We start from the raw sequence: 23,210 nt of genomic DNA, 5'->3' as shown, positions 1-23,210 counted from the left end.
GAAAAAAGCAGGAGGCACAGCTGTATGTAGCATCTCTGGTACAATGATTTTTACGTAAACTTTTAAAAAGGTACAGTGCAATACTACATGTTGGTTTTGGATTCTATTTTGTCATGTTAAATTATCAAAGTACACTGTCCTCAGAAGCTCACAGGTTTATATTTTAGGGCACAAAAATAAGTGGGGGGAAAAAAGGAACATTAAGGTTTCAGAGAATGGGAACAGAAGAAAAATAGATGTCAGGAGAAAGAAATGTAAAAAATACATCAATGATATAATGCTGTAATTAACAAATCACTAAAGGCCTTACGTACGTTTATAAGTGGCTGTTATTATTTTTTATTATTGATAGCAGAAGTAGATTAAAGATGTCAAAAACAACTTTAAAAACTTTTGAACTGCTATCTACATAAGCACAAGCTACTAAAGACTTATCTCCCTTCTAATATATCTGCCCCCAATCAGTGATGTGGCAAAGTGTGTAAATGACTTATGCCATACACTGTATTTCACATAGGGCAATCTCACACAAAATTCTGTAAGTGGTGTAGAAGAGTTCTCAAAACAGACTCTTCAACACTTGTCTGTTGACGACAGTGTATTTATTTGTTTGTATAGCTGCCTCACTATACCGTAGGGCACTTCAGGGCAATGATCTGATTTTATGCATCTCTATTTCCCCCCCACACCAGCACAAAGTCGGTCCTAGCAGGTACTTGCTGGACACTCAGTAAAGGCGTACTGACAGAAATAGGCAGCCATTTCTGCTTCTTGCACAGGCACAGATTCAATACAGCCAACATTCTTTAGGTCATAAGAAAAAAAGGTGTATGTGGGGGAGAAACGTGACTAAGAAAGTAATTTATGCTTTTATTGCAAGTATAAGTCGTATTATTTTCATAGAATACCACTGAGCTGATTGACAGTGGAATTTAAAAATTTTAATTTAGAGTGGGAAACTTACTTGTAATATACATTCGTTCACTTCACTTCTATGAAATCGATGGACAAGTGGTAATGATAACAAAAGTAATCATTATTAGGTACTCTGGTAGACACTTGAGATAAATATTATCTCTCTTATTCTTCAAACCAGCTCTTTAGTATCTATTATTACACACATTTTACAGATTAGAAAAATTGAGGTTCAAAGAAATGACATGACTTGTTGAAGATTAAACTGAAAGAAAGTGGCAAAGGCAGGATTAAAATTCATGTCTGTAACCTTTTGAAAAATACAGTAATATTTTTACTCTAAACAAAAGATATTAATTATTTCATATATGGTTCATACATATTAAAGAACTGATACGGAGGTTTGCTCCCCTGGTTTTGATGTTGGATATATTAATAACTCACAAAATTGAACTATAGTGCATATCCTGGTTAAATTAACTGAACCACCCAAATTTTCAAACAGGATCTTGGAAAAATTAGATAGGGACAAGAGCCAAACTAACTTAAAATCGTGTAGTTCCTAAATGTTCACTGGGGTTAAACGAAGTAGGGTGTACTATACAACAAGATACTCTGCAGCCTCATACTATGTATGTGTGAGCGTATGCAGAGAGATGTCTTTGATACCTCTTTCATCAAAAAACTGAAGTTGCAGAAATTTCCAAGGTATAATCCCCATCTTTCCAAAATCAAATTAAAAGAGGTGGTAAAAGAGGTAGTGTGCATAAAAGAAGAAGCAACAGCTTAACAGCTGAGAAGTATGTCCTCTGAAGGGTTAATAGTGGTTTCTTTGTGGCAGAAAGGGTTAGGAAGGGAATGACTTTTACTTTCCACAGCACACAATTTTGTATTATTTATATCCTTTACAGGATACATGGATTTTAATAATTAAAAAAAAAAGCATTACAAACGCTCTCTAGGGGCTTCAAATGCTTTAGATTTATAATGAAAAGTTTTCTTTTACATTTGATCTTAATAGTAAACAAGGTGGGGGGACACTTATAGGAAATAGTAGGAAACCTACACTGACAAATGCAGGAAAATTCTTTTTTAAATCCTGGGAGATGAAAGTTAATCCTTTTACCTGTCATTTAACCCCAAACTCTAAAAGCTTTCTATCGATATGTTTTCAACACACAGAACTACAGTTTTGTTCTACAGGGGGGGGGAAATGTTGATTTTTCTTGTTTCAGGTTTTCTACTAGTTAAAAATTTCCTTCTGTAGGATGTGTGTAATTATGTGTGTGTTTGTGTGTGTATAAACCTTGAATATAATTAAACCACAGCTCCCAACTTTTTAAAAAGAACTATATCTAAGGTTTTATATTTTAAATGAAATCATTTAAGAAAATATCTTCCACATATAATCAAACATGTCTATGAAGATCAAAGCCTCATTTATATAATGTTGCGAATGGCACCTATGGAGTTGAGCAATACACAATTTATACAGCAATAACCAAGAACCCTGCCAAGACACACATAAAGGATGTTCATCACGGCTTTGTATCTAATGGTAAAAAAATTCAAAATGTATAAATTTTCACCAATAAGAAATGGTCAGGTAAACTATATATCCACACGATGGAATATTATAAAGCCACCAAAAATAATGTTGTGGATGTCACTGATCTGGAAAGCAATCGATGATACATGAAGTGAAAAAAGCAGATCACTATACAGTATTTAACCCCATTTTAAGTTTAAAAAAATATACATGAATAGGAAAAATCTGGACAGATATAACAATATTAACAGTAGTTCTCTCAGCATGGCGAGATAAGTAACTTTTAAAAAGCTTACCTGCATTTTCTAAGTTTTATATCACAAACATATAGTACTCTAATATTGATTTTTTTAAAAATGACAACTGCAGGAATAAAATGAAACAAAAGAGGTATTATAGGGTTTTGCTGGGTTTTGTTTTTTTAAATCAATTGACTTATGGGAGAAACCTGTTCCTTCCTCCTCAACCCTGAAGGGGGAGACTTATGCAGCATAAGCTACATAATCAGGGGTGGTCTTCACTTCGTATTTTTATCAGGTATCTTTCAAACTGTGCCAACACTGTGGTTGTTAGTCTGTTGTTAGATTTTGAAGATTAGTTGTTAGTAAAGTGCTGTTATTGATAAAAATACATAATTGAGAGATCAACCAGCCCAACTGCAGCCCCCCGAAAGAACACTGTGCCAGGGAGAGTACACTGGGGTTTCCTGCCCTGGGTAGATTCACTTCATAAATGGATTAACTCTTGGTTAACTAGAAAATTCTGGAACAACCAATTTCCCAATAATGATGTTTTTTAAGCAACTTACTATTTAGTATCCTCTAAAATACCCTTTTCTTTGCATTCTACCACTGGCAGCTTTTCACCACCAAAAAGTCCCCAATTCCTGGAAATCGCCTACAGAGGAGGCTCTTGTCTTCCTATCTTTACTGGTTTCCAGGAAAACTGCCAGTAGGAGGCAGCAGTGACTGGCTGTGGCAACTGCAGAGGCTCTACTCTGCACAGTAGTTAGCTGCTGGCTTCATTCTTCTGTCATTATATAAGCAAGATGACACTGTTCTCTAATCCAGCCAAAGCTGATAAGTACCATCAACCTGTCACTTCCTACATTTCAAATTCTAACATCACAGCATCAAAGAGTTTTTACATTTCGATTTCTTTTGCTGGCAGCAGCCGGTAGCCTCTCATTCTCCCACGGTGTTCTAATGCTGCATTTGCACACCGGGGTTACTCCCAGACTGAATAGCAGGTCATCCCCTGCTCACTGAGCTCATCTGTGGCCCATGTGCTAGGCAATTTAGATCCAATCAGCCCTTATTTAGCTCAAGAGTAATGAGCAGCATAGTGACACAGACTTAAGCCTGACCCTCAGGACACTGCTCATCAAGCAGTAAAACTGTGACAAAATCATTCATCTTCCACCCGCTGGCAAGAAATAATACTCGCACTCACTGTATTACTTTTCAAGATTAAAAAAAAAAAAAAAGTCCTGAATTTTCATGATGTGAGACATTAATTTGCAGAAAGCTGAATTCCCTTAAACCCCCCTGTTGCTATGAGCTCACCAGGGGGAAATAGGCCTTAGGAGACTGAAATGGAATAAAGAAAATTGCTCCAGCTTTCTTTTCATTTTAAATAAGCCTTAAATCTGACAAGAGATATCCTAAAGAGAGAAAAATATATATCTTGTAAGGTAAAGAAGAAACAATTGAAATTAAGAGTTCCAAATGCTAGTTTCACTCCTTATATTTGTTCTCAATTTTGTTAAAATATAAATAAATTTTGAAACAGAGCAATTACTCACCCTTCTCCACAAGGTAGATGGAGAAAGGTTAGGAACTGTTCTTTATAGTCCAAATGGTGGCAAAAGTAAATTCATATCATAAAACAAAAATGTACTATGACATTTTCTAAGAAACACATCTTAAGGAAAATAACTTTAGGGTAATTACCAGAAGATGGTGAGGATAGCTAAGAATATTTAAGAACTATAATGAATCTACTTTTTCCACAATTTATAGTGCTGTCTCAGGTCTTATTAATCCAAAAATAATTAAAGGGATAATTAAGAGATCAGTTTCTTTCCTTCCCTGACACATCACATCATTAAAAAACAGGTCTAGTAGCTTATTGTACTACACTTATTGGATGTAAATGCTTAAATTATTACTTACTTCCTCTGAGTACCTCCCTTTTATAACCTAAAGCCACAATAGCAGTTTATCTCACTGAGTTTTTTTAGACTGGGTCCACTTTCTGAAATCACAATTTCAGTTATTTTAACCCATTCCATAGTTGGAAAAGAGCAAACCTATCACGAATGGGATTTACCGGTCTTCAATATATTTATTATGACAACATGTTTCTGGTTTAAGAACAGAGCACTGTATGATGCCACGAAAGAGCACAGTAGCAATGTCTTCCTACAAGCTCATTGCTGAATTTCGTCGAAAGCTTCAAAGATCTGGGTGGTCTAAATACCTATAGTGAACTGTGGGGTTCAGACAAGGAGCCACAGCGACATAAATAAGATTGGGGAAAGTAGCTTTCGCCTCACCCAACATCTTTGATTTGTTACCATTTGCTAAAGAGAAATGTTCCAGTGCTTGGAACAGAAAATAATCATGGCACTTCTATTCCCTAAACAACTGAGCTGATCCACTTTCAAAAGAATGAAATGTTTCCTTTACAGAGTGTATTTCTTTTGTCCTTGTCCTTTTATCCCAATGTTCTTCATCACAGTTTCTGTTTCACAGTGTTACTTTCCCACTCTACCTTCCATCATTTTCTAATTATGAGAGGTGGATTTACTGTTTCATCCCAGAACAGATTTTTAGAACTCCACACTATGAGAACTATGAATTGGAAAAGAAGTCATAAAGCTCCATTCATCTACTTCTTGAAAGTAGAAATAATTTTGGGGGGAAAATCTAATATAAAGCTCTATTTAACCCTTATTTTTCTTTAATTTTTTTAAAGATTTATTTATTTGAAAGAGAGAGCGCACTAGAGAGAAAGAGAGAGAGTGCGAGCACGAGTGGGGGTCAGAGGAGAGGGAAAAGCAGTCTCCCCACTGAGCAGGGAGCCTACATGGGGCTTGACCCCAGAACCCCGGGATCATGACCTGAGCCAAAGGCAGACGCTTAACTGATTGAGCCACCCAAGTGTCCCTTATTTTTCCTTAATTTTATAATTCTTGGTAATTGGGGTTAAATATTAAATCTGACCTAGACTATAACTGGAGATTACAAGACTAGGGGCACAGCAAATACAAAAAATAGAAGACTAAGAAAGGTGGGTAAGATAAGAAGTCATGGAAAACTTTGGGACCTTTTCTTTGTCCCAGCGTTCTGAATTTCACACAGATGTGCTTTGCTATGAGTCTATTTTCTTATGTTTTGCTTGGGTCACTCAATAGGCCCTTTGAGCCAGGAATCTTCCATCCTGGGGAACTGTAACAGATTATTTTTTTGATTATTTCCTCACTCCATTATTTCAGTTTCCTCTTCCAGATACCTTGCTTCCGACTGAATCCAAATACAGATAATATCTACTTTTAGATTCAAAGTGTTCCTGTGGGCCCAGACTCAATGCAAAGTTCTCAAAATTTTTGAAAGCAAGGTAAACCTCAAAGGCCCACTTACACCACCTGTTTCCATATTTCAGTGGGAGAACAGTTCGGTGATAACTATTGAATTAGCAAAATAAAATAATAAAAATGGTCTAAAATTTAGCTACTGTAGACACGGTAATTTCATTTTTCAATAAGACCAAAACCCTTTCAATTAACTGAGAAGCATGGACTCTTGTCATCCCCCTGGAGGTCCCTTCTGCCCACTGGTGCTTAGGGAGCAATAAACATGGAGGTGAAATACAGACTATGCATTACATCCACAGCCTGGCTGCACACTTACTGTTGTCTACTTTCAAGTGGATACTGGCAAGAATTTTAGATAAGCAAGTAAAAGTTGGGGACAAGTATAAATCATTATCAAATAATGCTGATGACTAAAATAGTAAAATATGAAAGGGTAAAAAAAAAATGATGGTTTCCATAAACACTTCCCCAAGTACCTTTCTCTCTATTCTCACAGTCTGTCTTTCACATAATAAATACATGAGTACACGCTGCCATTCACGTCCATTTAAGTCATTTACTGATGTACCCCAAGTGCCTGTAATAATGTCTGCTACTATAGCAGGCACTCATAAACATTAGTTGGATTTTTTGAGTAAATAATTTGTTTAATGAATATGTATCCTCTGTTAAAAATAATTATAGCACAAGGTAGAAAGCACTAAAGGCTATTAGAGATAAAATGTTAAGGAGGTTCAAAGGGGAAAGAAATTATTCAAGATGAGGGACACATGGACAAGCACACATTTTTCAAGAGAAGCTTGTGGGTAAGGATGATGCAGTTCACACACAAAAAGAAAAAGTAAATAAAGAAAACAAACATGTACTGAGAGATTATTATGGCCCATGTTCTGAATAGGTGCGGCATCAAAGTCAGTGCTGTCCACAATGCCTTCTTCCGCCCACTGCAGTAGCCGCTAACTACGTATGGCTACTGAGGACTTGCTAGTGTGACCTCTTAGTGTGATGGAGGAGCTGAATTCTTCATATTATATTCATTGACTTAAATTGTCACATAAAGTTAGAGTGTATGGACAGCAGAGATCTAAGCAAATGTTCACAGAAATCCTATAATGTGAGTATTATTTCTCAAAGACGCAGATGCAGTTCACAAAAGGTTAAGCAACTTCCTAAAATTTCCTAAGTTTGCACGGTTGGTAAGTGGAGGAGGGGTGATCTGAACTCAGGTTTACTGACCCTAAAGACCTTGCTTTTCACACTGTGCTGCAACAACAGTAGCAACTCTCAGATACTACTAGAGCTTCCTTAAGAAGCAGAAAAGCACAGGGGCACCTGGCTGTCTCAGCTGGTAGAGCACGTGACTCTTGATCTTGGGGGCATGAATTCAAGCCCCACATTGGGTGTAAAAGATCACTTAAATAAATAAATATATATATTTTTAAAAGCAGCAGAAAAGTACAACTTGTTGTTGAACTGTCTACTAGTGCCTGAACTTCTGACTTCTCCCGTATGTGATGCTCATGTATGATGCTTTCTGATTCCATCTGTAGTTCTGAGCCACTTACTAATAACTTCTGAAACCACCTTGCCCTTCCCCCAAATCCCTCTAAATAAATCATTTATTTTGTTTTTCTTTTCCGGTACTCTGCTACTCCACCTCAATGCGTACCGTGACCAGCACCAACCATTTCTGACTTCTGATCTTGACAATTCCTTTCATTCCCTGGATTCAACCCTTTCCTTATCATTGTTTATCACCTCACTTCAGCTTATTCAGTCCTGAGATCTGGCTTTACTGTCCTGGCCATGTTCTGGCCTGAACCCTCAAGTGGTTCTGACAGGAAAATACAAACACAAGTAAGAAAGATTTGGAGATTTCTTCAGAATTAGTAGTTCCACCTGACTGACGTAAAGGGGAATCGCAAGAAAAAGCTGCAAATATAGAAAGCCAGCCTGTGGAAGACTCTGAAGACCATGATAAGGAATGAGAAGTTTTCTGCGTTCATCAGGATGTAGCCACTAACGGTGTTAAAACACAGAAGGATGTAAGTAGACTTGTTCCCTAAGAAGATAAATGTGGAAGAGAGTATGAGATGAGCACAAGCAACATAAAGAAAAATAAATGAATATGACTTCATTAAAATTAAAAAAAATTAATGCTGCAAAGGACATCAAGAATGGAAGAAAATATTTGCAAGCCATATATCTGATGAAGGGCTTGTATCTAGAACATATTAAGAATTCTTCACAGTTCACTAACAAAAAGACAACCCAATTTAAAAATGGGCAGAGGATCCAAATAGACATTTCTCCAAAGAAGACATACTAGTTAATAGGCTCATGATCAATAAGCACATGAAAAATACATAATCAACATCATTAGCTACCAGAAACACAAATCAAAACCACGATGAGATACTACCTTACAACCACTAAGATCACTTTGATCAGAAAGCCACTTAGCAACAAGTGTTGGTGCAGATGTGGACAAATTTCAGTCCTTAAAATCTACAGGAAGGAATGTAAAATGGTACACTGGAAAACAGTTCAGTATTTCCTCAAAAGGTTTAACAGAGTTACCATATTACTCAGCAATTTTACTCCTAAGTATATATCCAAGAGAAATAAAAACATGTCCACACAAAAACTTATACATGAGTATTCATAGCAACATTATCCATAACAATCAAAAAGTGGGAATAACCCAATGTCCATCAACAGATGAATGGGTAAATAAATGTGGGTACAATGGATTATTTGGGGAATACAGTACTGATACATGTGACAATATGGAAACACCTTAAAATCATTATTCTAAGTGAAAGAAACTCATCACAGAAGACTACATGTTGGATGGTTCCATTTATATGAAAGGTCTAGAATAAGCAAATCTATACAGACATACAGTAGATTAATGGTTGCTAGAGATGGGGATTGGGTAGGGGAAAATGGAGAGTTAATACTAATGGGTATAGCATTTCCTTTTGAGGTGACAAACTGTTCTAAAACTATGGTGATTACTGTACAACTCTATGAATATACTAAAACCATTAATTGTCTGGCATGTGAATTATATCTCAATAAAGCTGGCCAATAAGTGAATTATATAAGTAATGTAGCTCAAAAAAGTTGTTTACAAAAAAAAAAAAAAAAAAAGATGGTCTGAAGAGGGAAGGCACCGGAGGCAGGGAGAGTAGGCAAACATTAACAATGGTCTAAAAATGGAGGAAATGGTACTGAGAATAAAGAAGGAATGATATAAAAGAGATCCTCCAAAGAAAACATTTTAAAAAATTCAATCAACTGGGTATATAGAGAAAAGAAAGACATATGCCACATTTCTACCTTAAAAAATTACTTTTCTTTTTCTACAGCAGCTCCTTAGCATCTCAGACATATAGGTCACAATTTCCAACAGCTCTAAAATTGTGGGGCAATGTTTGTGTTCCCTATAATCTGGACTTTGTTTTTAAACAATCTGATTCATTCACACATCTAAAAGCATTTACTGAATAGCCACTATGTTAAGAGTACAATATTAGGAATGAGTTAAGAACTATCCAAGATAAGCGTACACACACACACACACACACACACACACACACGTCTATTGAGGTTGCCAGGCTTAAACTGTGGCACAAAGAAATGATTATGGGTTCTTTTGAAAATAATTGTAATGACAATAGCAACTTCTAACATTTACTGAACACTTACTCCTATGCCAGGCACTGTACCAACAACTTCATATACATTATTGCACTTAATCCTCAAAAAAATATAGTAAAACATGTGCTATTATCCTCATTCTACCAAAAAATGAGAGATCTGGACACATAAGTTTTCCCTTAAAATATTTTAGAAGAACTACTTTATACTTACATAGGAGAATTCATGTGTATGTAACAGAACTAGTTGGAAACTAAATGACCCAAATATTAATTCCTATATATGAAAAATTAAGTAGATAATCTGTTTTAGCAAAATACAAAGGTGCACAAACATTTCCAAGTTAATAAAGTGAGTTTATATAACTGCATGAACTTATAAAATGTGTAATATGGAAAGGCTATAGTAAACATGTTTTGCAAAATTCAAGCCTAGTAAACAGTAAATAAGGTCAAAATAATAATTCATAGTATACATGTAAATTCTCAGTTGAAAGAGAAATAAAATACTTAACACAAAGTAATCTTTAACATTTTATATATTCTCAAAATACTAAGATTTACACTATTTTCCCTTAGAGAGGCTTATGCTTTCTCTGAAGCAACCAAAACTGGCAGATTGATCACTTTTAGTGAGCAACGTAACCATTTGATTTCTCAAACAAAAACTGGAAATACAGGTGTCCATGAAACATACTCATGTGCTCCCTCTCCCAAATTATTAGAACACTGCCAAAAATTTGCATCAAATCAAATTCCCATCAAATCATATATACAAGCTTAAGCCATTCATACTACTAGAACACCCAATAACAAAAGGAGGAAAAGGCCTGCATGCTGTCAAAAGCATCCTTTGTTTTTCCTGAAAAATCACGTTAAGTTTTTAGCATAAAGCAGTCCCTCATTAGAACATTTCCTTTCATACTACTTCCTTCCTTACTTAGAAAACCCTCAATTCTTTCCCTGAAGATTTAAAAAAAAATTAGTTTAGTATAAATGATACCACACTAATAGAAGTTAAAATAACTAGAACTATTAAGGAAGAAGAGTATTTGCAGGGAATAATAAACACAGTTCTGTGCATGTGCGCACGCACACACGCACACACACACACACACACATGCACCCCATCCCAAATGTCAAAACTGATATATAATAAATGGATGAACTTCTATGCTCATTGGATGAGGGATTTAAAAATGCATGTATTTTCAAAATGTATTTTGAAGCCAGGAAAAAAGAGTCTTAATCTTTTAAGGAGTTGTACTTCAGCACATAGAATATCAGAAGCCAATCATTCCTTCTGAATTATTTCATAGTCTCAATATCTAACATTTTAGGCAAGTTTTTAACTGCCTTTTAGACTTCTTTTGAAACCAGGCTCTTGTTTAATACAAAATAGGATGTCAGTTGATCAATATCCATTTGGCTTAAATTCATAAGTCCACAACCTCCCTTAAGTGGTAGAACAAACAGGTACAAAGCCTGAAAATTTATTGTTTCTTTTTAAACTCCAAATGATATTTGCAGATGCCAAAAGGCATTTTGAAATCACTCACTCTTACTTCAGTAAAAATGAAAAAGGGGGATGGGAGGAGGGAGAATCTCATGAGGCCTTGTATGTCAAGTTTTTGCCCAGAGCTAATTTTCATAGCTGTGTTATAAAACCCTGAAAATGGAGGTTTATAATGGAAATGCTGACAGACCCTTAACTATAGCAGCATGAATGGATATAATTAAAGAAAAGCTTTTGGCTACACCTAACTCCACAAATGAAAGCTGCCATTTTTATATTAACCTCAAATAACAGCAAGTAAGAACTAGAAATGTGATTCCGGAAAAGTAATGTGAAATGTTAAAGATGACTGCTAAAACTGTTTGACATTCGAAGTTTTAAACACGGAGGCATTTAGTTAACATAACCAAGTCAGTATTTTCATAATGCTACTTAATCAGCAATAAAGAATGCTCTGGTGAGCTATCAGCTCCAGTTAGCAGAAAGTGGCATATGAAGTTATTATTTCTTAACAGCCTAGAGGGAGTCGCTTCTCCCTTTAATCAGTGATCTTAGTTCCTTCCTACCTATAATTTCTCTGTCATACAGTTATAAAACTATTACCCAGTTCAACATACACACTCACACATCCTGCACACACATTTATGCAAGGACTGGTACCTTATTCCCACCTGAATTTGAAAACAGAAGAGATAGCCAAGGTAAAGTATTTCATTCTTTTTCTTGTAAGGGATACAGCCAGGAATAAATATAATCAATCTGTGTAACCCATCTTCCTTATCTAAACCCAAATTCAAAGAATTTAGCTTTGTTCTTAAAAGGCGGGGGGGGGGGGGGGGGGGCGGGGAGCCTATGCTTTAATCTTTATCAACTATCCGAAATGTTCATCCAAATGTTTTTGGATATCAACCATCCGAAATAGTTAAGTGATACTATAGTATGGCATACCTAAGTGGCTCCTATGAGAAAATCCTCAAAGAAGTTCCAGATTTTGGGTTAAGAAATTAGGAACACATCTCTATCATAAAATATCTGAAGGACTTTTACCTGTGTTTCTTTCCTCTCTCTGCCTCCCTTCCTTCTTTCTTTCTTTTTAAGGTAACAATCCTGAAGGATCTCTGGGGTTTTTCCCCAAAAGATCCCAAACTAACAGCCAGTCTGTCTTGACAGTATCCGCCTTGGAAGCCCCAAGACTGATGAAACAAAACAAAACCATCCAAGTCCCAGTCCCTCTTATTATATATTGTAATCAGTCTCATTGAAGAACTGTGTGCAAATTGGATATAATTAAAGAAAAGCTTTTGGCTACACCTAACTCCACACATGCAAGCTTCAGAAATTGGAGATGGCAGTGCCTACACGAGGACAACATTAATGAAGACCCCCCCCACACTACTGCACCATTCGGATTCACACACTGACATCATATTTCTGTTAAAAATGCTCTATAAGACATTCACTTATAGCAACTGCTTTTAACCATAGTTGAACAGTATAAAACAAAACTAAAACTAAACATTTGTGCAAGGAATTAAATGTTATCAACATAAACATTGGTGTCCTTTTCTTCCTATAGCTTAGTACTAATAGCACACTCCATGCCTGCTCCAGATGACAGCAAACTACAAACCCATATGAAATCTAGTTAAAAGAAACTTCCAATATAAATGTAAACTTGTTTTTACCTTATATAAGATAATCCTCAATATGCCCTCTTGATTCCTACCTTTATACTGATTAGTGATGCCCATGATTAACAGAGATGCGTTATATTTTACAAGATACTTGCAAGCAGAATTTTTCCAACATTCTGAAATAGCTTGGCTTTAATGCTGAAGGACTTTTACTAAATCGAATTTAAAGAACAAAAAATTATTTTTCTTACAAGAAGTGAAATTTAGATGATTGAAATGATGCTGATAATAAATCAAAGATAAATTATTATAAATAAAACATGATTTACTTGTCTCCACACCTCTTTGTGATTTTTTCCAACTGAAGTTGACTTACTAAAAAAATGTTAACTTGTAAAATAAATAACAAAGTAATCAGAAGGCAACTACCCTTTGTTTTTAGTAGCAAAAATAAAGGGTAAAAGCACATGGAAGTGTATATGAATAGCAGTAACACTTTTAGGTTAACAAACAGTTTGCAGATGTCATTCAATTGCCTGTTTATTTATAAAAAAATATAGTGGTATGGTTAGTTTTCTATTTGTAAACTATTTCAAAGATAGTGTAAGAATGTAACTCTGGTTGGTTACAGCCTGAGTGGTGATACTGAAACTTATATTAGTAAGTCACAAAAAATCATGTTTCCATTTCTTCACCTCTAAACAGGGATGACAAGGTTGGAGAAGAAGTAAATGAGATAGTATTTGTAAACTGTACGTCTTTTAAGAAGGAGTTATTCTTGTGTTTCTAGTTACCATTTTTGAAGAATGACCAAAACAGTTTTAGGTAGGAGCTTAAGGATAAAAAGAACTTAATAAATTAATAGGAAAGAAAAAGAATATTCTGACTTTATTACTTTATTTCCATTTGTAAAGCCTCTCCAACTTTCAAAGTAAGTCCCATTCTCCCATTACCACGTTTCCGTGAACATTTTAAACAAATTTCTGCATTTAATTTCTTACCTGAGATTGTACATTTTCTAAATATACTCCATACACTAATCTAAACATGAGAAAGGAGGCTTTCTCAAATACTATCAGGGAGAGCAAAAACTGGCACAAATTTTTTTTTTTGGTGGGAAATCTGGTAATATCTATCCACATTTAAACGCACATACATCAATTCATTTTTAGAAATTAAAGCTATACTTCCAAAGTACACAGAGAAGGCATATATGAAGATGTTAAGTAAAACTGTGTTTACAATAACAGAAAATGGTAAACAATATAAATTCCCATTAGGGTGTTGGTTAAAGAAAGTTTGGTACAATCATATAATGAAATGCTAAGTAGCCATTAAAAGGAATTAGATAGGTTTCCATATACTAACATGGAAAGCTGCCTAGAAAATATTAAGTGAAAAAAAGAAATTGCAGAACAAAAATGATCTGTTTTGTTGTTTTCAGCCTATAAATGAGAAAAAAATCTGGAAGATTCTATGAGAAACCATTGTACTTCTGTGTACTAAAACTAAAGCAATTTTTTTTTAAAGATTTATTTATTTTTGAGAGAGGGAAAGAGAGCGCACACACACACAGGCGCACACGTGTGGGGGGGCGCAGAGAAAGAGAGAGACTCTCAAGCCGACACCTTGCTGAGCACGGATCAGGACCAGGGCTTAGTCCCAGGACGCATGAGATAATGACAGGAGCCAAAATCATGAGCCAGATGCTTAACTGACTGAGCCACCCAGGCACCCCTAAAGCAATGTTTTCAACCTCAGCACCAAAGAGGTTGGACCAGATAATTCTTTGTGGCATAGGCTGTCCCGTGCATTGTAAGATGTTTAGCAGTAGATGCCAGTAGCACTCCCTAAGTTGTTACAACCAAAAACTTCTCCATACACTGCCGAATGTCCCCTGGGGAAGAAACTCATTCCTAATTGAGAACCACTGAACTAGAGAATAAAGGAGTAAAGGTGGGGAAAGGAACTTTTACTTGTCGCCTACCTTATTTATATTTTTTAACCATGAAAATATGTAACACCTCCAATTAAAAAAAAATTAACCAGCAAGAAAGATTCCCCATAATTTCTCACTCAAAATTGTAATAGTGTTTGTAGGATATGAAGCCTTGTTTCAAAAAAACAAAACATGGGGCACCTGGGTGGCTCAGCCATTAAGCGTCTGCCTTCAGCTCAGGTCATGATCCCAGGGTCCTGGGATCGAGCCCTGCATCGGGCTCCCTGCTTGGCGGGAAGCCTGCTTCTGCCTCTCCCACTCCCCTTGCTTATGTTCCCTCTCTCGTTGTCTCTCTGTGTGAAATAAATAAATAAAATCATTAAAAACAAAAACAAAACACCCAAAGCCCCCCCAAGAAAACCACAAAACAAATCAAAACAAAACCCTAGGTAAGAAGCGATAAAAATAAGGTGTTTGAAAGGAAATGTCCATTTTCAATGGAAAAGGCAGAAAAACATATGGATTCTGCCATTTGGTTTCCATGACTGCCTCTTCCCAGGATGCCTACACACCCAGCTTTATTTTCTACCACTTTGCCCATAAATCTTGGGGCCGTAGCTCCTTATTACCAGCATGGTTTAGACCAGGTCCCTCCTTCCTTCTTGTTTTGTATATTCAGATAAATATAAATAAACAAGCAAAAATTGGTCCCAGAATATGGAAATTTCTAATTTTGCCCAAGAAACATGGAGAAATACTATTAACATTTATTAAAAAATTAAACAAACAAAATGAATTTAGCACTTGGGAAAGTGCTAGTAAGCTCTACTAGACTAAAAACAAATGTAGTTCATGGAGAAGATTCAGAATTTGTAGAAGCTTCTTCTAGTGATGTTGGTTATTCATTTACTTTATCTATCCATCTACCCCCAAATTTGAGAGCTTTAAAATTCTTGCTTTTATATAGCTCACGCTGGGGGATAAACGGATGATTATCTGATCAACAACTTTGGCTAAACCTTTATTTTTTATTATTTTTAAATTTTTTATTTTATTTAATTTATTTATTGTTTTGGCTAAACCTTTAGAACTGAAACTGATGGGAGCAGGCAAATATTAAAAACGACACAATATCTAATGTGGAGCGTAAACCTACAGATTAATCAGTATGAATGCACAGCCCAACATAAAGCAAATTAAGTAAATTAGTAATAATTAAAATTAGTAATGAATAAATTCCCCAAATTTGAAAAATTTGTCAAGCTTACTAACTTTGATAACCAGATACTACTTTTTGTAAAATGGTTTTACGAAGAGGGGAGCAGTCTCTTCATTAACTTTAGACATGGTTTCAAAAAAATTGTATTTCCACACATAACTTTTACACAACTTTTCAGTGATAGGAACCACCTACACTGAGTGGTAGTATCTAACTTCTTAAGAACATGTACTTCAGGGGGCGCCTGGGTGGCACAGCGGTTAAGCGTCTGCCTTCAGCTCAGGGCGTGATCCCGGCGTTCTGGGATCGAGCCCCACATCAGGCTCCTCTGCTATGAGCCTGCTTCTTCCTCTCCCACTCCCCCTGCTTGTGTTCCCTCTCTCACTGGCTGTCTCTATCTCTGTCGAATAAATAAATAAAATCTTTAAAAAAAAAAAAAAAAAAAAAAAAAGAACATGTACTTCAAAAATAAAACTTATGTGAAAGGTGCCTTAAAAGCAATATATCACAACTACTATTCTTATCCATTATTATTTGGGTCTGAGTGTATCCTAACATTTGCATAATTTAAGTGGATCTGAAAACATCAAGTTTTATATGGGTGACTGATGTTATAAATAGAACCATCTTACTTTCATCTCAGAATGAATTGTTGCAGCTGGAAGTATTTCAAGCAGTTGAGGCTAAAACTCTGCAGCAAAATAATTTAAAGAAACTTACCTTTGTTTTAATGGTACAGTGTGGTAAAAATCTCCTTATGGGTACGAAATGCATATGTTTCATTAGTAGCCGCCTCAGATTTGAGCTCATGGTTTTGCTCAGAATATCTGAAACATTCCTCTGGATAATGATACTCTTTTAGGAGAGGCAGGAAGGGAAGGCGGGGTGAAGAGGCATCATCCTGGCACTGCACTGGAGGTGCTCTGCATTTAGTTTTATGTGTTTGCACATAAGCCTTCTTTTAAAAGAACTATTATTTGAAAGAATAGTTGAAAAGTACGGATTTATGCCATTGTAACAGTAAAACCAACTCCTCTCTCTTCATTTGGATTTCATGAGTGTGTCAAAAGGAAAACTTTAACATAGAATCAACATAGGCGATAACATAAAATAAATCAATGAATTAGTATATTATTGGAAAACATACCTGATTCTGGCCAGAACAGCTTGTAGAAAGCTCAGTACTGTCCTAAGTTCAGATTCTTGACAAGCTCGCAGAAGCATACTGAATCCATCATTAAGCAGTTTTTCATGTGAGGGATACAAGCAATGGCTAGTCTCAAACACTTCTTGAACACCATCAATATAGATGGAAAGAAGTGTCCAGAGAGTCTGTCTTTGTCCCATTTCATCATTCTTAGATACCAAGAATTCCTTTGCTTTCTCTCGGAAAGCACCTGAAAATTTCTCAGCCAAAACACCAATGTCCATATTTTTCTGGGTATACATCAAGAGGAAGGCCATTTGACCCTTCCAAATGGTGGAAGATGTTACAAACGAAGGCTTGAGGAAATTTAGGAGGTCTAAAACATGACTTGCTACATCTTCCACCTCTGAGACAGCTGCTAACAGTAGAAAAAGGCTGAAGAAGTTCTGAAGACCAACTTCTGTCAGTTCTTCCATTCTTTTTTGATGGAATTTAGAATATATTCTGCAAAAAAAATAAAAAAAAATTACTTGTATAAAACTTTCATTCACAAATATCCATCTTTTAGAATAACATTTCATTCAAAACTAATGACAGTCTCATTACTTTAAATTTAGCTAATTCTTCATTATGATACTGCCATGTCTCCCTTTTTCTACTTGGAAAACGGACTCACAGAATGCCCACACCTTCAAATTTCTCAGGGATGTAGCAACTACCTATGACTGAATAAAAGGATTGAGTGATCTTCCCCCAAAAGACAGTAGAAATGTTCTTTTTATATACTATGTGGCTTATCCTGTTATTTTAGAACTCTTAATCACCTGTTTTAATTTTTATTGACAAATAAAAAATATATACAACTTTCGGTACAATTTGATGTGCTTTAAAGAAATCTTAACACGGCAATTTTATACATTTTTCCTTAAACTCTTTCTTCCTCTACTCCTCACAAAGACCTGCTTTTGCTATAATTATATCTAGGACAATTCAAAGTGCTGGAAAAATTATTTTTACCTACTCATAAAGAAAAATGATTAATGTTTAAATGTCCAAGACTAACCATTTAAAAATCTCTTGTGTTTATATAATTTAATAGTTGACGTTCTTTTCTCTCACCAATTAAGGGATCAGAATTGGAATAAACAGAATTGGTACTGAATACATTTCAGTGATTTGTTTTAGATAAAGTTCTGAGTATCATGTCTTCCACTAAATGATTTAAGTTTCAAAAACAAACTGGCAAACAGAACCAAAGAAAAAACTACTGTTTGAACCACATTATTTTTGGAGGTTTAACAAAGAAGCTACCATTAAAAAAAGTATACTCTAAAAACAGTCTTACTCTTACCACCATAACCTTGCAAGCAGTATACAGGAATCAAAAAGGAACTTCATTTAGTGAGAAGTCCCTATCTAAAATATGAAGGTATTCTCACCCTGCTCCAAGAGTTCCCATCACATAAGCAAGTGGTACAAAGAGGGCTAGAAAAAGGGCTAATGACGTAGAACAAGGGAAGGCAATTAAAACTCATACCCACTTAACAAGGAAAGCTCTCAAAAAAAAGAGAACAAATGAATATGACCAAAAGTCTATTTGACTACGCCAGAAATGAAAACCGGGCATACTCCCCAAATGAGAACAATCGAGTTATTTCATCCTAGTATCCTCTGGTTAGTTTTCATTCAAGGGAGCAGGGCCCATGGGACCGCTAAGACTCAAAGAACACCAAGTTTTATAGGTTGACTCCACTACCCGCCAATGTATGATTAGGGGATGTCTTCTACTTCTATAATTTTGAATAAACTTTATGCATTGAATCATATAATAAAATTACAATTAATTTTGGCAAGAAAAACAACATTCTCAATAGCCCTGAATTTAATATATGGAATTTCAATCTTCAGGACAGATGAGATAAATAAACTAAAATCCTCTACAAGTTATAGATATTAAGTTTGTTCCTTTCTATTACAAATTGGCAGGATCAAAAGACTACATGTTTTGTTGTCCTGTATACACTAAGGAATACATTTTTATTTTTTTAAAGATTTTATTTATTTATTTGACAGAAAGAGACAGCGAGACAGGGAGCACAGCAGGGAGAGCTGGAGAGGGAGAAGCAGGCTCCCTGCTGAGCAGGGACCCCCCAACGTGGGGCTCGATCCTAGGACCCTAGGATCCTAGGACCCCAGGCAGACTCTTAATGACTGAGCCACTCAGGCGCCCCAGGAATACATTTTAAATGTACAAACCACAAAGACTTCCAAGCACAAGTTAACTAAAAAAATACAAACAGTAAGCAGTGCTTCTCCAGTGAACATTCATGACAAAGAAAGATATGGCACATACCTTCCTTTGATTTGTTTCCAAGGATGGGGGCCATTGTTCTTCATTGCTTTTTTAACAGCTTTTGCCAAAATGCAAAGGAAAATGGTGTAACTACTGCTGGATTTATACAGGTCATCATCTTGTTTATCACAACAGCAGATCTTCACCATTTCTAGCATTGACAAGGGTGACTTAATGATATATGTAAGGCCTTTCAAAGGAAGCCAAGAGATGCTGAAAGAACTATTCTAAAAGCAAAAATAAATAAATAAAATAAATAAAAGATAGAAAATAAGTATTAAGTCCAAGTAAATAAGAATTCTTTAATCTCTTCTATTCTCTAATTTTTCCAGCATTTATGTCATACCATTTATTTTTATATCAGGTCATTTATTGCATAGAATTTTTCTCCAATCTGGATTTAGCTGCTTATATCTCCCTACTGTCATGTCTGTAAATTGGTAGCTGTATCTAGAGGACTGATCAGATTCATGCCAAGTGGAGTTTTTTGATAAGAATCTTCCATTGGTGGTACTGGGCACTTCCTACTGCAATTTAGGAAAGAGAGACATAAGTTGTGTCATTCCTTTTGTAATGTTAAGATTGAGCATTTTGTCAGCCTGATCTATTCATTCGAGTGACCCCCGCCAGACTTCTGCTGAAAAGTTTTAGCAGCCACTGATGATCACTGCAGAGATGCCTTACTTCATCAGGTGTACAAAATAGTGATTTTCTAATTCTATCATTACTTCTCAATTAGGTCCTTAGAAATTTGGTTACTCTAAAATATAGTTTATGTTTTCCTTTATTTACAATTTTCAGAATAATGAGGATTTTTAAAATTTTTTCGGAACAGTAACTTTTCTAAAGGCATCATACACTCAAAGATTTAAATATATTTGATAAGTTTTAATCCACAGCAGTCATTATTCTTTCTTATGCTCAAATTTACCCAGCAATGGGGCAATGGGAGCTCCTTCAAGTTGGATCCTGTGTCCTTCTGACAGGACACCATCTTATTTTGATATTCCCTGCTTTCAGATCTGACAAGACACTATACACTCATACATGTTACCTCAGAACTAGAATGGGTCATTTCTCCAATCAGCCTGAAATTATGTTTTAAAGTAAGGTATTTTTCTCATTTTTCATAAGCTCCATTATGTATAAACCCAAACTAGTAATTTACTTGTAATCTCCCATTTCCATCTTCTATCTTGACTGAGGGGTTCACTATTTACCCAGAAACCCGAACATTCCAAATCTTCTCTTCTCTCCACACATAAAAGGTAACTAAAATCCTATAAACCTACCTTTAAAATTTTTATTTTCCTAATTTATCTTCTCCTTTCTAAACCTTATTTTACTCACTCACCTTATTAACAGCATATGTTTTTACACTGAACTACTAAATGGCACCCAATTCCTTTATACTATTTTCAGAAAAAAACTTTCTCACACACATACCTAAAATGTCACATCCTTGGTATCCTAGGTCTCCAGAATAAATCATAACTCAGCATGCACATAATCTAGCCACTGACTACCTTGTCTACCTACTTTCCCTATCTGCTGTCTCTCTCCATAGTCATCTCGAACCTATCATTCAGAACTATTTAACACAGTAGGAAAAGATCATGTTTTTACGTGTCATACATTTGTTCATAATGTTCCTTTTGCCTGAATGCTCTTTTCTTCTGTACTTGTAAATTCCATCATCCTCAGTTAAAAAATTCCAATGTCCTAAAGTCTTCCACAAGTCAATACACTGGGTCCGATACTCCTGTCCTTTGGCATTCCACAGTACTATAACTCCCCCCCACCACAATGTATATCTGTTCACTAGCCTATAAGAAATGCCAAGACTGTGTCTCATTCAGGATAGTATTAACTGTTCAATGTGTTGCAAGCAATCAGTAATTGTTAGAAAATATTAATAAACGAGGATTAAAAAAGGTATCTCTCTGGTACAATTTTGGCCAGTTTGCTTACTCTCTTAAGAGAAACGGGATGCAAATGCTCATTCCCTTATGTCAATGCTCTATAGATAACTATTCATAATTAAACCATAAACATTCCTTACATATGTACAAATTCTTCAAATTCCTGGGAACAAATTCATATTCTCTTTACTTACCAGGTTCTTACTATAATATTCCCATAGAATGGTGACGATCGCAATGTTTGGCTCCCAGAAGTCACAAAGTGTCAAACAACAGTGAAGATGCATTCGTAATTGTTCTTCTAGCACACCATCCTAAAACATAAACTGAAACTGTGGGAAAGTAAATGGGCTCTGGCAACATGAATATTACTACTTGATACTGCACTGGATAACCTGCTTCTAAAAACAATATGAATATATATCACCAAATCATACCCACTCTCATCTTCAGACCAGAAGGTCTACAAGAGCATAAGGTATACTTCTAAAAATTTGCTTTAGAGACCTTTCACATACTCAGACAATAGGAATTACATAACTCAACATGACTTTTAACACAATTATTTAAAGGTTACAATAGTTGCGGGGTGCCTGGCTGGCTTAGTCAAAAGAGCATGCAACTCTTTTTTTTTTTTTTTTTTAAGATTTTATTTATTTATTTGACAGAGAGAGACAGCCAGCGAGAGAGGGAACACAAGCAGGGGGAGTGGGAGAGGAAGAAGCAGGCTTCCCAGTGGAGCAGGGAGCCCGATGTGGGGCTTGATCCCAGGACCCTGGGATCACGCCCTGAGCCGAAGGCAGACGCTTAACGACTGAGTCACCCAGGCGCCCCAGAGCATGCAACTCTTGATCTCAGGGTCATAAGTTCAGGTGCAGAGATTACTTAAAAAAAAAAAAAAAAAAAAAAAAAAAGCTTAAAAAAATTACATAGTTGTTTCATAACTGAATGGTGTAGGAAACCCAGAGAATGTACTAGAAACCCAAACTAGGGGCACCTGGGTGGCTCAGTCATTAAGCGTCTGCCTTCGGCTCAGGTTATGATCCCAGTGTTCTGGGATGGAGCCCCGAATCGGGCTCCCTGCTCAGCGGGAAGCCTGCTTCTCCCTCTCCCACTCCCCCTGCTTGTGTTCCCTCTCTCGCTGTCTCTGTCAAATAAATAAATAAATAAATAAATAAAATCTTTGAAAAAAAAAAAAAAAAAAGAAATCCAAACTAGAATGAAGTAGCAAAAACGAACTAATAATTAACGTGCACAAATCCAGAGGATTTGGTCATCCTTAAGTACTAGGTCAAATTCTTTGTAGGAACAGGAGCTGTTCTTTTAAAAACCAACAGACTAGCAGAGTACATGTATTTTAACATCTTAGGAAATGGCAACAGGAGCGATAAGTAATAAAACTGTAGCCACTAATCGAACTTCTATGAAGAAATAATCATGCATGTTTGTTAAAAAGTAACACACCAATGAATCACTCAACAATTATTTATTTAAAGCTTACTATATAAACCAGGCACTACTCTAAGGTATTAGACATAGAGCAATGGGTAAGTCAGACATGGCACAAGCACTAACAGAACTTACACTTTGGAGGAGAATGGAAAGAGAGGACAATGAAACAAACAAGATAAATGTGAACAGTTGTAACTGCTGTGCAAAACAAAACAAAGCAGGGTAATGTGGCAGAGTAAGAGGTACAGGATGTGGAGTATTAGTATATCAGAAGCTCTGAATGAAAAGACCTTTTGGAGGG

General features: G+C 35.8%; 1 protein-coding gene across 3 annotated transcripts in view; it reads right to left on the bottom strand.

The window, feature by feature from the left end:
• The window catches only part of MMS22L (MMS22 like, DNA repair protein), a 125,621-nt gene that overhangs the window by 65,129 nt on the left and 37,282 nt on the right, over positions 1-23,210 (bottom strand). For all 3 annotated transcript variants that reach the window (XM_026511769.4, XM_057311174.1, XM_044388868.3), the window contains 3 exons: positions 21,652-21,771; positions 19,536-19,762; positions 17,183-17,686 (listed from right to left, as the gene is read on the bottom strand). In XM_026511769.4, coding sequence (XP_026367554.2) covers positions 17,183-17,686; positions 19,536-19,762; positions 21,652-21,771 — 851 coding nt within the window. The remainder of the gene's footprint in view (positions 1-17,182; positions 17,687-19,535; positions 19,763-21,651; positions 21,772-23,210) is intronic.

This window comes from Ursus arctos, unplaced genomic scaffold (genome assembly GCF_023065955.2).
Source record: "Ursus arctos isolate Adak ecotype North America unplaced genomic scaffold, UrsArc2.0 scaffold_13, whole genome shotgun sequence".
Lineage (NCBI taxonomy): Eukaryota > Metazoa > Chordata > Mammalia > Carnivora > Ursidae > Ursus > Ursus arctos.
This window is presented reverse-complemented; position numbering and strand designations above follow the sequence as displayed.